This window comes from Mesoplodon densirostris, chromosome 19, assembly GCF_025265405.1.
Source record: "Mesoplodon densirostris isolate mMesDen1 chromosome 19, mMesDen1 primary haplotype, whole genome shotgun sequence".
NCBI lineage: Eukaryota > Metazoa > Chordata > Mammalia > Artiodactyla > Ziphiidae > Mesoplodon > Mesoplodon densirostris.
In genome coordinates, this window is record NC_082679.1 from 37,327,513 (window position 1) to 37,344,846 (window position 17,334).

A 17,334-nucleotide genomic window follows, 5' to 3' on the forward strand; every position below is an offset into this window, starting at 1 on the left:
CAGGTTTAGGTCAATAAAGTTTGTGGGACCCTTGCTCCGATACCATTCTTGGGGGTATACTCCAAGACCGTGTTACAGATCTTTGTGATGAGGATCTTCTGTTACTTTTGGGAGCTAGATTTGCTTGAGTTAGTCCAAGGTGCAACTCCTGTACCAGTTTTACACTCTTAATGAGTTGTATTATTACATCAGAACTCCCAGTGTGTTACTGACTAGTACATTTTATACCGGTATCACCAGATCTTACTTCACAAACAAAAGATCCTAATTAAACAGACGGGAAACTATTAAAATTGACTAGGCTGGGGAACGTTATGGGCATTGGTATAAAAAGAGAGAGATCCAGCGCTCATTAGAGCCCTCCCCCATAATGCACAAATTACAACATTTGTGCTGTTGGAATTTATGTATCTTAGGTGATCTGTGAAGGTGAAAGAAGTTTCTAAAAGTGGATCTGTTACGTTTTGAACTCTTGGATTGTAAAGTTAGTTATTTCAGTTGATGTGAAGTTACAGTGAAAGAGATGAAAATTTGGTTTTAACAAGTGACACAAAGCCTTTTCAAAAATATTTTGGAATGATCTGAATCAGAATTAGATTTTGTCAGCCTAAGAGAAAAATACGAAATTTTAAAATGTTTTAAAAACACTTCTAAATTAGGATCAAATTTGAGGGAATTAAAAAAAAATCTTAAGGCAAAAGAGTTTGCTGGTTGTGTTATTGCTTAATGGTATATTGTGTATGCCTTATTACAAATGATTGACTGTAGGTTTAATGTAGAGGAAATCTTACAAGATGCAGCTACTTAAAGAAAAGAGATTGACACAGTTAATGTTTTTAATAGATAGAAATGACCTTTTGGTTAGTTGTACGTCTTTATGGTACTGACCACAGGGCTGTTCTCCTGAATATTGGGTGATGTGACAGATACATCATACATTCTTCCCTATTTAGACTTGAGAAAATCAGACCAAGAGCAATTGAGCAATTATGTTTATAAACATTCAAGTTTATTTAGTTGAGGTCCTGTCAAATCTTCACACAATTACGTATCTAATAGTGACTATAACTGTGCCCATGCTTAGTAGTAGGTGAGCACCGGTCTCCAGGACCAAAAATGACCAGGGATCTCCTTTGAAAAAGCCCCTAGTTTTGTGGATAGTCGTCCTCCTTCAAGTGTAACAGTCCTGCCCTTCTGGTTTACATTCACTTGTTTCTAACTTAACTGTAATTTTACTGGTGAGCTCACTGATGAATCCTACAAGATTGGGGAAGGCAGAGATGGAGATGGCTCGACCTAGCCCACCTTCCATGATTGTTTCTGGAATCCAAGTGAAAAGCTGCAGTGGTGACTTGCAGGTGTGTGAGCTCCTGCCATTTGGGGAGAGTGAGGAGAGGCAGACTTTTTCTTGGTGTGATTTATAAAGTGCTGTCAGTAAGGAGTGTTTGAGTTGAAGAGTCATCTGATTCGAGGGCACTCGTGTCCTTTTGTAACTTAAGCTTTGACCTAGAAATTCTTTCTTGAGCATTACTTCCCAGTTGTATAAGTGCTTGAGTCAGTCATCCATACCCTGGGGCTTAAGTGAGAAAAACAGTAAGTTGGCTGAGTTAGTAACTTTGGAATATAATAGATCTGGTTTTGAGTGTAAAATTCATAACACAAACACAAATTTTTTAAACTTGTATTTGAACTGGTTAGTTATAGTATCCCAATGCTCTCTTGTTAAGTTTCCTGATGAAAATAGTAGAACTAGGGAAGTTCAGATTTGATGTATTCCATTAGAAAGAGGGTACAAGGGTACTGTTTAACACTTTCATTAAGTAAGTTCTTACCACACTTCTTCAAGAACCAACAGTCTTAAAATGTGCATTCCAATTCTCTAAATAATAAATACTGACTAGTTTTTAAATGAGCTCTTGATTAACTTATATTTTTGAATGCCTTCTATGTTCCAGGTTTGTTTGTAAATGAGAGCCCACTTTTGCATTGTATAATTACAATATATGCCGTGTTCTTTTCCCTGAGTAATCTAAGTAGTGAATACTCTATACGACTACTAAATGGCATTGGAAAATATTCAGTAGGTTGAGGGAAAAACTAAAAAGTTTTACTCAAATGTTTTAAATCATATTTAGAATTGACATCCCTTTGAAGAAAAGTGAAATCTATTTTTTTCTATGTGGTGAAGACGTGATTTTTTAAAAGTAGATAATACTTAAAATAGCATTATGATAATTCTGTGTATGAATTTGTACTTTTAACAGTAGTTAAGACTTTTTACTTTTTATCATTGTCTTCCCTTGTAATTAGCATTGTATGGTTCAGTTATTATTTTTTATATTTAAGGGTTCTGTTAAGTTAGCATTTTATTTGGATAAAACATACCCAAACTAGCCAGTCTGTTTTCTTACATGGTTAATTAGAAGTGAGGGGTAGAGGTCCTCCAAATTCAGCAGGCCAACAGGCAATCAGCTTAAAATTCCCTTTCTTAAATGGTGCGACTCTTACACTCTCGGGTTTTTAATGACTTCATTTTTTGAGATGAAATTTTTGGAGTACCTTTTCCATGTTTGAGTTCCTCAAACCTGATGTTTTCACTAGTTCATAGTGTTTGGAACAGTATGCGCCCATCACTAAGACTGTTTCAGAGAGTGCAAAATTTTGTATGTCCCATTATCAGAGAAGGCTTAGTGGGTTTTGACTGTAATACAAGTCAGCTTATATAAGCATGAGGTTTGATTTCCTATAATTATTCCACATGTTTTACATTACTCATTATTTGGGTTAAACTGGACTCATTTGAAGCAGTTTGCCTTTGCTAAATATGTAATGAGAAGCATAATACTGTAATTTGACTTGAGCCATAAAACACATTTTAATATTAGTTTATATTTATCTAGCTTGTTTTTGTGAAAAAACTGACTAAAAACTGAAGTAAATCTAGATTAAGCCAGTTTAGATGTAATTTGTATTTTAGTGATGGATTGTATCGTAAGACTAGAGCTAAATTGAGAAAATGTATTATGTTCTGTTAAGGGAAAGATCAGCGCATTTAAAAACTTAAACTTTGGTTGCTGCGTTCACATTCTAATGTACAAGCATCATTTATAGTTTGGCTTTGGGAATTTCTCTGGCATTAAGTTTATAGAAAAATGTATAAAAGAAACTGAAATTTTGGTTATATTTTTATATTTGTAAAGTAAAAGTTTGATTAAAATGGTCACTGTTCTTTTTTTATTTTATTGTCATTTCAATAAAAAAAATTAGAATGGCTCTGAATTTGTGTGTGGCTACTAATCTTAGCGTGCCATTAGAAATCCTGCACGGTTCTTTTTCAGTGTCATTGGCCAGAGGCCATTACATTAGGTAAGAGACAACTTGCATAACAGCAAGGGCTTGAAGACCTGGGACATCCATATTGCCCTCCCCTTGCATTCCTCCATTGTGTGTTGGCAGTTGTCTTAGGCAGATGCGATTTCCTGCAATGTGAAAGGGTCATTGGATTTGGAACCTGAAGACTGGCATTTAGAAGTTGCCATGCAATTTTGTTAACTGTGTTATATCATTGGGGACTCATCAGTTTCCAAAGAGAGTATTGACTTTAGTTTTGGTTTTTTTTTTTTAATCAAACTTGCTTGGAGGTAATGATGTGCTGTGACACCATGCTTGCTACTTTTGTAATATTGGGTTGGCCAAAAAGTTCACTTGGTTTTAAGTACAAATAAAAAACATTTTTCGGGCTTCCCTGGTGGCGCAGTGGTTGAGAGTCCGCCTGCCGATGCAGGGGACACGGGTTCGTGCCCCGGTCCGGGAAGATCCCACATGCCGCGGAGCGGCTAGGCCCGTGAGCCATGGCTGCTGAGCCTGCGCGTCCGGAGCCTGTGCTCCGCAACGGGAGAGGCCACAACAGTGAGAGGCCCGCGTACTGCAAAAAAAAAAAAAAAAAAAAATTAATTTTCACCAAGAACTTTATTGAACGATGTATTCGTTAACCGAATGAACTTTTTGGCCGACCCAGTACTTTGCAATTCAATTTCGTTATTGTAATAGAAACGGTTTACTCAAAACGTGAGAATATATGTGTAATAAAACCATAGGCTTGAGACTTTATATCTGAACAAAAGTTGAACAAAACTTGATACAGTTATTGCAGAGTTTTTCTGAAAATTTTACTAGTTTATAGCAGGCACCAAAGAGCTATGAAAAATTATGAAAGAAAAGCTAAAAACTGAAATGTTCCCATTAACTTACTTTTTTCCCTATGAACTTGAGTTGATTATTTTTTCCCCTCTGCTAGATTTAGTAATGGAACACATTGGTCCAGCTAATGAAAACACAAGCAGAATTCCATGGGAGTACAATGAAGGCTACTGGATTAGATGATGAAGTTCAGTTCCTAGGCTGCTGAGAACCTTAAACAACACCCAGACTACTCAGCGTTTCTCACAGGATGGTGAAAATCAAATGAGATCATGAATATAGAAGGCTTTTGGATATTTTTTAAAATGAAAAGAGCTATAATGTATCTAGATACGAATCTTCACAACTCTGGTTTGTCTGAAATGTTATATTTATTTCCTTTAAATCAAACCAAATCAGAGCCCCCGTCTCACAAAATGGCAGGGAATTCAGTCTCAGTCATTATTGGGAATAGGGGACCTACCCAAAGTCATACGAATCCAGAAAGCATAAATGGCACTCTGAAATGAAGGTGGGGGTGGGGAGACCTCTAGCTTCCATCATGGACTCCATGGATATTTGTCCAAGCTGAACTAGCTGCTTTTTTTTTTTTTTTTTTTGTTTCTGCTTTATAACAAATTGAATCAGTTATACATACACATCTGTTCCCATATCCCTTCCCTCTTGCGTCTCCCTCCCTCCCACCCTCCCTATCCCACCCCTCCAGTCTGTCACAAAGCACCGAGCTGATCTCCCTGTGCTATGCGCTGATCTCCCTGTGCTATGCGGCTGCTTTGAACTAGCTTCTTAAGTCTGGTTCCATTGCCTCCCTGCTACACTTGGGCCTTAGGATGCAAATGATGCAGGTGGCCCCTATGTCTATGGCCCAGCCTTCCTGGCCACACTAGTATTCATCCCCCTGAGTCTGGTCTCCTTTCCCACTCCTATCATGATGTAGGATGCAGTACAAAGAACCAGGAGCATTGGTTGACTTTAGAAGGTGGGTTCTGTCCTTGAAAAAAAAAATCCTTGAGGGAAGGATGTGCAAAAAGCCTGGCTACCTTCTTGGAATGGGTTGAGGACAAAATGTTGGCAGAACAAATACTAATTATCCCAGTAAGATGTCCAGATGCAAACCTTTAAGATCTTTTAAAATGCAAATAAAAAATAACCTTATATAGTTAGGTTAATGTCACCTATTCTCATATTGAATCTTCAGAAATTACAAGCTTCTGAAAGTATAATATTTAGACTATAGTTTTTATGTAGTCAGAATCAAATGTTAAAAGTTGCTATTAAACACAAAGTCATTCCAGGAAACAGGCTGCCTGAAGTTTTAACACGTAGAAAGTAGTGGTTCTCTCAAAATATAACTCAGAGTATAACACTTTGAATTCAAGGTGGTGGAATACTGTACCTTAATAAGGACAGATTTATTAACAGTAGCCCCTTATGGTGACAGGACAAGTTTGGTATATGATATTTTATAACTATTGTGGCTTGGATTGAATTTGGATAGTTGGATAGTGTGGTTTAAAATTTATGGGGGCTCAGATAAAGTAGAACTGTTACTTGTGGAAAATCACTATCCTTTTTTCCGTATAAAACTTGATTTACCAATGAAGTTGAAAGTTCAGCATTTTAATCAAATGGCTGCAGGTAGAGAACCAAAGGAAACTGAAAGTTTAATCATATAGATCTCATATAAATAAGTGTGTGTGTGTGTACGCGCTCATCCTCCCTCCCCAGTAAAAGCCATACTGTTGTGTTCATCACAGGCCCTTTAATAGGATGTTTCTAAAAATTACAAATTGGGTAGTAATAACGAGCTGAGCGATCTTTTGTTTTCTAACTAATAAACTTTTAGAATTAGAATATTAGGTATGAAAGAGACCTTGAATATATTTTAGTCCTTTTCTTTTGAAAGTTTGTAAGATTCAACAAATATTTGCTGAATACCTACTCTGCATCAGGCACTAGTACAGGCCTTGGGGAATAAGACCCCCAAGGTAGCACTTTTTTTTGGTAGTGCTTTTCTTTCTTTTTTTAACAGTCTTATTGAGCTATACTTTACATATTTCACCATATAAATATACAATTAAAGATTTTTAGTATATTCAGAGTTGTGCCACAGTCACCACAATTTTAGAACACTTTTCATCACCTCAAAAAGAAATCCATGTTTAGCTTTTATACTTCAGTTCCCTCATCTCCCTAAGCAACCATTAATCTACTTTCTCTGTCTACCTATGTTTTTGCTTGTGCTGGACATTTCGAATAAATGGAATCACACTATGCGGCCATTTGTGTGGCTGCTGTCACTTAGCATGTTGTCAAGATTTGTCCATGTTGCAGCATGTATCAGTACTTCATTTTCATGGCTGAATACTATTTCATTGTAGGGGGTATCACTTAGGTATCCATTCATTGCTTGAGGGACATTAGGGTTGTTTCTACCTTTGGCTATTAAGAATAACGTTGCTATTGACATTTGTGTGCACATTTTGTGCGGTGGTGTTTTCATTTCTCTTGGTTACTTACCTAGAAGTGGAATTGCAAGGTCAAATGGTCACTCTTAGGTTTAAACTTTTTGAGGAGCTGACAGACCACTTTCCAAAATAGCTGCACCATTTTACATTCCTACCTGGTGTATGACGGAACACATTTTTATTTCCTGCTTAATCGGATTCGTTTTAGACTCTGCTGGAGGTTACGAGTAAACAGCAGAAATTTTATTTGCGAAGAATTTAAGACCGTTGGTTAATTTTCTTTCTATGAGGTCAGGGCTTCTATTATTCCCTAAGCACCATCTCCTCTTTCAGCCACCTAGGAAGCTCCTAGGCCCGAAGGGGGTGCTCCGGGGTAACCTGCTTAAGGGGGAGTTTTAAGGAAGCAAGGGAAGGGACAAGTGGCCGGACGCCCGGGGGTGGGGGTCCCCGCGTCCCGCGGATCGGCCACGCAGCCAGGTCTCGACCGCTTGTCAGCGCCGTCGGGCCTGAGTGACGCTTGGGCTCGGCCCCGGTCGGGTGCCCTGTGCGTCCGCGGGCCAGGCCGAGCTGGGGTGTCGGCGGAGGATAATGCTAGGTTCTGGGCCCCAGGGCCTGCAGCCGAGGCCTTCGCCAGCCAGGCGGCGGCGCGACCGATGGGGGCGGGGGACGGAGGCCGCGCCCCCGCGCCCGTCCCGCCCGCACCCTGCTGGGGGCGGCGGCCCGCCCCTAGCCAGCCGAGGATCTTCCGCGCCGGCAGGGGCAGCAGCGGGAGTGGCGCGGGGCGGAGCGGCGCGAGCGGCCAGGAGCGGCCCGGCCCGGCCCGGCGAGGCGGCAGCGGCAGCGGCGACGGCAACGGCGACGCCAGAGCCCGTGGGCGCCGTTCGCGAGGCCGCCGCGGCCCGGCCGCAGCGCGGGGAGGCCTGGGGGCTGGAAGCCGCCGCTGCCGCCATGCCGCTGCTCTTCCTCGAGCGCTTCCCCTGGCCCAGCCTCCGCACCTACACGGGCCTCAGCGGCCTGGCCCTGCTCGGCACCATCGTCAGCGCCTACCGCGCTCTCAGCCAGCCCGAGGCCAGGCCCGGGCCTGGGCCCGCCGAGGAGGAGCCGGTAACGCCCGCGGTGCAGCCAGACCTGGCCGCGCTCGTCCGGCCGAGCACCGGAGGACCCCGGGCCCGCGACGTGGCCCAGTACCTGCTCTCGGACAGCCTATTCGTGTGGGTGAGCGAGGCTGCCGGGTCCCCCCAGGAGGAGCGGAGAGGAGCCGGGCGGGGGATTGTGGGGACCGCCATGTCACCCATTATCTGTGGGGGGCGTGGCTGGGGCCGGGGTCTCTTCCCCCCGGGACCCCCGAGTGCGAGGCCCGGGGGGCGGGGCCCCGCCCGCGTGCGCGCCACTGAAAGACCCGGTGAGGGGTTGGCGGGGGTGGCTTTGGGGTCGTGAGGAGCGGCGGGTCCCGAGGGCAGGGTCGCCTTTGAGGGCCTGAGGAAGGGACGTTGGGACGCGGTTGGGGAGGCGCAGGAGGCGGGGTGCGAGGGGACGCGGCCGGCCGGGGAGGGTCAGGGCCGGGGGGTAGGGGGGAGGTGCTGGGGTGGGTTGGGGGGAGAAGTAAACGATGGCGGAGCAGAGTTGGGGTTCTGAGGGACCACCGGGAAGGAAACAAGGAGTCCTCAAAGAGCGGGTTGACCTGGGAGGCTGGGACCGGCCAGTCAGTTACCCCGGCTATTTTATTAAACTGTGGAGGGAAGTTGGAAGGCTTTTCGGACTCTGTCAGACCCGGAAATGTTAACAGGTTTCCCACGAAGAGAGGGAAGAGACAGTTAGGATGTTGAGCATAGGAGAATTTTAGGCATCTGGGTGTGTTCGGACATTCCTGTTTGGAGAGAGACCTTTTTTTTTTTTTTTTTTTTTTCTATTTATTATGTGATTGTCCTCTTTGGGTAGAACAAACATACAAACTGCTTCCTTTCCTGCTGCTTTTACCTGGTGGTTCATGAAAGTTTCCTTTGATGTCTGAAGGCAGCCAAAACATTCGGAGTCAAGAGGTGTCTCTCCATTTGAACTCAGGATTTCTCCTTTTAGTGATCCATTTTAAAACTCGGTTTCCAGTTTGTCTGCCAGTGTAAGATAAGCAGCATTTACAAGGCATAAATGCTGGTTTCACTTATTAGAACAAATAATTTCAGGCGGGTAGATCAACAGTATTTTGGCTTAAGAGCTTGGCTTCTACCTTAGCCTTTGAATGCCTCACAGAAACCCCACGGCGATCAGAAAGGTTGTTCCAGGACTGAAGTCTGTCCCTTGGATGTGCTGTGGTGTCTTGGGTCCAGAGTCTTGTCTTCTGTAAATTCCCGTTTTGGGGTGAGAGCCGGCTGTAAGTGACTGGGATTAATATTCCAAGTACACAGAATGATACACAACTCATTTGTTATAATTAATCCCGCTGTGCTTCATCAGGAAGCAGTGGGATTTATGAACTGTGGGTGTGGATCAAGTCTCTTGGTCCTTCTGATGAAGAGATGAGTAGAAGGCAGTGAAGGGTGAAGTTCCATTCCTCCACTGCTGTGTAAAGCTGAATCTTACAGTACAGAACAAGGGAGAAGAGAAAGAACTCAGCCACACGTCTCTTGTTTAATTTCTATTAAACATAGATTTAAAAAATCTATTTTTGCATTTCAGTTGGCAGGTAAACTGTGATGTGAAGAGTGATTTTGCCAAATGTTGAGATTATAATGTAGTCTTTTATATATTTATTTATTTAAGTATAAGGTACAAATAAGCCTTTGAAATGGAACTGCTATAGTATTTAACAACTACTAGTATTGTTTAATGATCTCCCTGCCCCCTCGCCAGAGTTTTTTACAAAACTCATGTTCAAATTCCAAGGTTAACACCTCTTCATAAAACATTACATAAAGCCTGTTGATTTTCTCTGAAAATTATTACTTTTAAGAAAATTTCCTTTTCTTCCCAGCTTTTTCAACAGGTCTTGCCTCATGCGAGTTTGTAATTTCTTCCTATCTGCTGATGATTTTTTACCTTTCTCAGTTGATCTTGCTGTTTTTCTTCCATCTTTCCTCTGTGGTTTTCACACTTATCTTGGTCTTCCTTGGTTCCTCAGACCCTCCATGTATGCATTGTCAGTTTTCCTCATTACTTAAGTTTCTGCTTTAGTAGACGAGTGGGAGTCAAAATCTCAAATGCCTTCCTCGGAGGCCTGACAGATCGCATTATTAGGAGAATATATGGCGGGGCCTTTGTCAGAATGGATCCTTTCTTTCCCTGCCCAAGGACACTCAGATTCAATTTTTTAAAAACCAAGCAAGGGACTTCCCTAGTGACGCAGTGGATAAGACTCCACGCTCCCAGTGCAGGGGGACCGGGTTCGATCCCTGATCGGGGAACTAGATCCCACATGCGTGCCGCAACTAAGAGTTCACCTGCCACAACTAAGGAGCCCAACTAAGCAGCCCGCCTGCTGCAACTAGGACCCGGCACAACCAAATAAATAAATAAATATTTTTTTAAAAAACGGCAAGACAAAACAATCAATTGATCTTTCTGCCAGTTTGCAAATCCTGCTAGATATTATTTTGCATACTGGAATCTCTAAAACTTATCTTTGTAGGGCACAGTTTAGATGAATATAGATACTGATATAATGTCTTCATTTTGATTAATATCCTAGGTGATTTTAGGCATGTTAATGGTTGAGAAACTGATGAGGGAGAGGATGGGGTATGGGGTGAAGGTCAGATGATGTAAACCTTGCCTGCTCTGTTAAGGAGTGTGAACATTATTTCATGGGCCAGAGGGTTTAAGCGGGAGTGGAGGGGAGGAGGGGCTGTCATGATGAGATGATCTTTTCAGGGGCGGACCTATAGCCGCAGTGGGGAAGATGGATTTGTGTAGACTGGGAAGAGGCCAGGAGATGTAGTGACCTAGGACTCCAGTCCCCAAGGAAAGTTCTCCAGGTGGCCCTCTGGCACTGACATTGAGAACAGGTGTGAGGGGAGGTTCCCAGGGTTGTTGCACTAACACCTACCCAGGTTTGGCATGATTATTTGTTTCTTCATGTCTTTCTAGAACTTTCATTCCAGATTAGGTTTTATTTTGTTACTCATTTCTTGGGTAATTTTACATTGTTCAGATGTCACTTCCATTAAAGTACCTCCTGATCAGTTTCCATCATTGTTTTGAATTGTTCAGGTGTTTTTGGCTTTTCAACTTCATTAATCTTACTCATTAGTTTCATTACTTTCTCCTGGTTTTTTTTCAGTTCTGGTTTTTTCTTTTTCTTTTTTATGTATTTGCTTTTAAAACTGTAAGAGCTGGACATGGTAAAATGGAGAAATAGACATATGAAACAAGTTTTAAGGTTCTGATGACTTAATTATATGCAAATGAAGTAGTTTAAATAGAAGTGTCAAGGGAAAAAGTCACCAAAAACGAAAATGGATAAAAGTCATCTGACCGTTAAGAGCAGGGATTGGCAAACCGTGTTGGCCTATTTGGCCTATTAGCTAATAATGGTTTTTACATTTTTAAAGTTTTTTTTTTTTTTTCCGAAAGGAAGAATATGTGACTGAGAGCATGTGGCCTACAGAATCTAAAAATATTTACTGTCTGATAGCCCATTAGGGAAAAAGTTTCTGACTCCTGCTTCAAAGAGCCCATCTTCACATAATTATACAACTTGAGAACTGAAAGTAATTTACTAGGTTTGAGTCTTTATGAGGTGAATATTCCAAAGATGATTAGAGAAAAATGTTAGCTCCAGAAATGTTGGGGCAGCTGAAGAAAAAGACTAAACTTGTAAATAATAGGATATAAGCCTAGATAGACAACTTAAAAATATAGGAAAAATCTTTATAGTGCGGAGGGAAGGAGATTGCTGTTTGATTGCTTGCTAGATGTATGCTGCATGCTTTGTATACGTAATCTCATTTATTTCCCTAATGTTGTGCAAAGAGGAACACAAGCATCAGTATAATAAGGGGGAGTTTGCATTACTGGCATTTTATACTTGTCACTGGGAGCCTACAGAAAAGTAACATTCCAGTTGTCCTTAAAGGAGGAGATTGATAGAAGGTGTGTTTTGTGGGGGGAGGGGGTAGTTAGTGCTGGTGTTAAGTAGAAGACTAAGAAGTACCCAGATTGATCAAGTCGACACAGTTCACATCTACATATCATACAAATATATATGGTATGTATACATATTCTTTCTTTTTCCTACACAGAAGGTAGCATAGTAATCACATTTCTACACTTTGCTTTTTTTTCAGTGAGCAAGTTATCTTGAAGTTTCTGTATAATGCTAGTAAATGCAGAACTGCTGACTTAGTTTTCCTGGCTTCATTGTATTCTGTTGAATGGCTGTTTTACGGTTTATTGAAGTAACCTCCCTGATGGACATTTAATTGGTTTTCATTTTTCTGCTATTATAAACAGTGCTCCAGTGAACCCCTTGTACTTAGATTTACTTACATTTAAGTTTGGATTCTGCCCACAAAGAAAGATTAGTTAGCTGTGTAGAGCAGAATGAGGTTAGTACTTTTACTGTGGTCTGCAAGGATAAAGTGAGGTGAGAAAGTTTGTCTGAATTCCGTTGGTTTAAATATGGGCTGAAGTGTTGTTTCTGTAAGGATATCACTGGTGACCTAGTGGGATCTGATTTGGAATTTTATTTTATTTTTATTTTATAATGGAGTATAGTTGATTTACAGTGTTGTGTTAGTTTCATGTGTACGGCTAAGTGATTCAGTTATACATATACATATAGCCATTCTTTTTCAGATTCTTTTCCCATATAGGTTATTATAGAATATTGAGTAGAGTTCCCTATTTATTTATTTATTTATTTATTTTAATTTATTATTATTATTATTTTTTTTTGCGGTACGCGGGCCTCTCACTGCTGTGGCCTCTCCCGTTGCGGAGCACAGGCTCCGGACGCGCAGGCTCAGCAACCATGGCTCACGGGCCCAGCCGCTCCGCGGCATGTGGGATCTTCCCGGACCGGGGCACGAACCCGCGTCCCCTGCATCGGCAGGCGGACTCTCAACCACTGTGCCCCCAGGGAAGCCCTATACCTCATTTTTGAACTTAGAAAAACTTAAGAAAAGTTTTACCTGAGAAGTAATACTTTATTTCTTATTTTGTAACCCAAGGTGTATGAGAATGCTGTTTAGCGTAGAGAAATGATTAAGTGACCCTAAATTTGATTTCTCCTCTGTTTTTCTCACAGCAGCTGGCTTGGTCTGTTAGATGCTTACCAAGCTGTGTCTTGTAGATCCTAAAAGCTTTTTGAGTGCAGGGTCCAGATCACCCTCATTTCTCTTAATGTCCCACATGCCTTGAGCAAGTAGGTGCTAAATGTGTTGAATTTATTTCTTTACTTTGTAAGCCTACCTGCAAAAACAGGAAGAATTTTTAAAAATTGTTTTGTAATTAGGCTGGAGATGTTTGGCTGATTTTAAAAATCCTGTTCAGCTGGGGGATATGGCATGAAGGATTGGGGCTGTAGTTTTGTCTTATGACATTTTTTCTTAATTTTACTTAATTTTAATTTTACTTAATTTAACCTGATTGGGGTTCCCATTAACTGGTTTAGAGCACAATGAAGATGAGCCTTTTAAACCTCTATTTCATCTCCTTAAAATTTAGTATTCTACACTGTTTGTTGGAATGTTTTGAATAGGGCTGCTCCACAGGGAGTCATGTTAGGGAGGTGGGATGTTTTGGATAACTAATTTGAGTTTTTTCCTGGCTATTTGAAGGATTTAATTACCAGAAGAGTTTCATTTTTCAGCACTATTTTTGTTTCAGTTCTTTGAAAATACATCACATACTTCCTTGCCCCATTAGACAGGCAGAATGTAACTAAACATAATTTAATCTTTTGTAATGAATCAGGGCTACCACTCGTTGTATGTAATGCGTCAGGGCTCCCAAAGGGCTGGATGCTGTGAAGCACTAGGGAACCTGAAGAGATCTTAGGGAGTTTGCTTTCTTACCTTACTCTCTTCCGTCACCTTCCTTTTATTTACTTTTTCTTAAAATTTCATTTGCTTCTTTTAAAAGTAGATGGAAGAATGACCTGGAAAGAGGAATATGGCCACCTTCCTGTAAACTTAGTGAATCAAAGATTGAAGCAGCCTTTATGTTGTTGGTGTTTGTTTTCATTTGCTCTTAATAAAAGTCCTCTTTACCATCTTCATCAAGGTCCTTTTGGCTTTTTCAGGTTCTGTGGTTTTAGAAATCATTTGAGCATCAGTAATGTGATGTGCCTCTAGCCTCTGAGTCAGGGGCAGCCCACGTTTTCATTTTGTAAGCATTACATTGGTTGTTTAGGTGTAAGGAGGTCCCTCTCTTAATTACTAAGAAAGTTTTCCACTTGCTGGTGAAGAAGGCTTTGGATAGTCATTGGTGTCTCATGGTTGCCTTTCAGTTCTCAGCTCTTCCTGCTTTCTTGGTTCCACTCCCCTCAAATGCCCCAGAACCTTTACTTTAAGGCCAACACCAACCACAGATATCTTTTGTCCCATTGCAATACATTTGAAAATGTGTATGTTTTTGATTCTCAGTTCCTTATGACCTTGTGACTTTTTTATGACCATCCACACTCTTCTCCACATGTCCTATTTTTCTGACAGGGCAGGGCAGGATGTTTGGGTGCTGGACTTCACTGTTCATGATAACTGCATTTTCTGGAAAAGTTTTCTTCTAGGCTGTCAAAATCTTAATGTAGGAAGTGATGTACCTAGGAGATACTTACGGTTTTTTCAGGTGCATACAGTACAAAGTTTACACACAGTTCAGTTAAGACTGAAGGGGAGGATGGCCTTCTGGAGGGTACATGTTGGGGCGGGGCTCTGTGAGTTAACTGCTGAGCTGGTGCCGTCCTCCCCACTCCTCATCCGTACCCTGCCACCCATAAAAATGTGCCCCTTCAAATATTACTTATCTTGTACTGGTAGAAAACTGGAAAGTCTCAGTCATTAGAAACGTTGGCTGAATTCCTAATATAAAATTTTTAGAGCTGCTTTTATTTTTCAACAGAAGGAAATAAACTTCCTTTCTTTGGTTTGTGTACAGGTTCTAGTAAATACTGCTTGCTGTGTTTTGATGTTGGTGGCTAAGCTAATCCAGTGTATTGTGTTTGGCCCTCTTCGAGTGAGCGAAAGACAGGTAAGTCCAGATAGCAAGGATGCATTCTTGTGACCAGATTAAAGAAAAAATTTTTGGTATAATTTCAAACTTACAGAAAAGTTGTACAAATAATATGAAGAACTCCTATATAGACTTCATCCAGATTCAGAGTTATTAACATTTTTCCCCATTTACTCTAACAGTTGCCTTTTATTTATATATACATATTTTTTGTGATCCTTTTGAGAGTAAACTGGGGACATCATACCCCTTTAACCTCAAGTACTTTAATATGTGTTTCCTAAGAGCAAGGACATTTTCTTATGTAACCATAGCACAGTGATCAAAATCAGGAAATTCAGCATTGATGAAATACTTTATGTAATCCACAATCCGTATTTAATGTATCCAAGTTGTCCCAATATTGTTCTTTATAGCTGTTTCCCCATGACTTTTATGAGGTAATTTTAAAAGAAGCTCAGACGTGTTTTAGTTTGAGTAATTGTATATATCATTCTTTAGAATATGGGTTCTTTTCCAAAGGAATTTACCAAGAGATTTTAGTTTTTCCCTTTGGAAAAGTGTATTAAGATGCATCATTCTACAAGCAGTGTTCAGGTGAGATAGTCTGACATTTGAACATTACTCTCAGAATGTATGTATGAGCAGGAGGTGCTTCCATTAAAGAAGTAATGCCACAAGCATACTGTACAGATTGGCAGTTCCCCAAGGATTTTAGTGGATGGAGTGTAGAATAGTGTGTTTTAAAGTAAGAATTTAGAACTGGCCTTTAAAACAATAACATACAAACAGAACTATATTGTACTTTATCTTATCCCAGTGGTAAGACACAGGAACCTACTACATTAAAAGTACAACAGTGACCTCACCCCTTACGTATCCTTTTCAACCCAAATCTCTTGTTACTAAATCAGCTGAGGTCCTAGTTTAGAGTTGAGCCCTTGGATGCCGTTAAGGGCAGGACTGTTTGTTTTCCCAGAAATTTTTCATTAGTGAGTATTCAGTACTTTCTCCAAAATATCGACTCCAGAGGTCTCCCAGATGGGATCAGTAGAACATAGAGGGTTTTTTGGTAGGATACAGAAGCTTTTTTTTGATGCTTCTTTTGTTTTCAAGAAAAACTTTTGACTTATGGGCCAGAAATTGGTCAGGCCAGGCAAGCAACCTCATTGCTGGTGGATTGATCTGGCACCAGTGGGCCTTACATACGGCTTTCTTTTTCCTAAAATGTTAAATATCAGTTCAGAATTTACAGAAAACATAACCCTGGAGTATTACAGAGATTTTTCGAATACCTGGAGGTAATCGTGATGGGCACATTTGTCACTCAACTCTACTTTCAGTTTTTTTTCAGTATAGATCACGTCTTTCGTGTTATTCAGTGATGACAGTTTTTGACCAGTGTCATCCAGTAGCATTTATTAAGTGCCGTTTTGAGTTAGAATGCTACAGAATTGACATGGGTTTACTCTCTGTGTGCTTAAACTTCAAGAAATAGAGTAATGCTAGAGGCAAAGACATTGACTACCTAAAATTGGACAAATATTCCACCTGTTAAGTGGCGGTGTAGAACAAGGAATTTTTTAAATGCACTTATCGCCTACTATGGCAGTTGTCTAAGCACCGTACATACATTAACTTACTGAGTTACCCCAACTATTTTATGAGATATACACTGTTATAATACCTGTCTTATAGATGGGGAAACCAAAGCCTGGGGATTGTAAGTAACTTGCCCAAAGCCACACAGCAGATAGATGGTGGAGTGAAGGTTCAGAACCAGGACACAAAATGTTCTAGGTTCACTTCATGCTTTCCTGCCCCAGATCTGGAAACAGACATTCACCAAGGATCCCTAGTTCATTTTGTTCTCTGAACAAAGGGTGTACAGTTAGAGTACAGTGTTTTAAAGTTCTCCAAGTAACTCTTATCTTTAAATAGTCACATTATCAATTTGTTCCACATGTAGGTTCAATTATTTATGTTTTTATTCAATTTTGCTTTTCTTTCTAAGTTTTTGAATTTGTGAAATATTTACATGGTTCAAAACTATACATAAAAGTATACTTAGGAGCCATATTTTCATCCTTATCCTCTGCACTCAGTTGCCACCACTCCCACAGATGGCTTGAGGTATCTTTTAATATCTGTTGGCTAGACGCCCCTCATTGCCCTTTTTTTCAGGATAGTAAACATTTTTAAAACTGGACATCCTCAGTGTAAGAAAGGGTACAGTGAAACAGATATACTTCTGTGGGAGTGTACATTTATATAACTTCTTTGGAAATCAGATGGATGTTACTTATTAGAAACCATAACAATATCCGTAAGCTTTGATTCTATGATGCTGAAAAAATAGAAACTTGTACAAACATATTCATTGCAACATTTTCTGAATGGTGAAAAAAACGTTTCGGTGTCCATGTGTAACCACTAAAGTGGTCTATTCAGACAGTATTCATTGGCATTGGTAAGGTTCTCACAATATAAGTGAAATAAA

The 17,334-nt window shown here is 40.7% G+C and overlaps 1 protein-coding gene across 2 annotated transcripts in view; it reads left to right on the forward strand.

The window, feature by feature from the left end:
* The first annotated feature begins 7,462 nt into the window (after nt 1-7,462).
* The window catches only part of AMFR (autocrine motility factor receptor), a 39,900-nt gene continuing 30,028 nt past the window's right edge, over nt 7,463-17,334 (forward strand). Inside the window, exons 1-2 of one of the 2 annotated variants that reach the window (XM_060085127.1) lie at nt 7,463-7,883; nt 14,760-14,852. In XM_060085127.1, coding sequence (XP_059941110.1) covers nt 7,617-7,883; nt 14,760-14,852 — 360 coding nt within the window. In that variant the 5' untranslated portion in view covers nt 7,463-7,616. The remainder of the gene's footprint in view (nt 7,884-14,759; nt 14,853-17,334) is intronic. The other variant, XM_060085128.1, reaches the window with a different exon arrangement.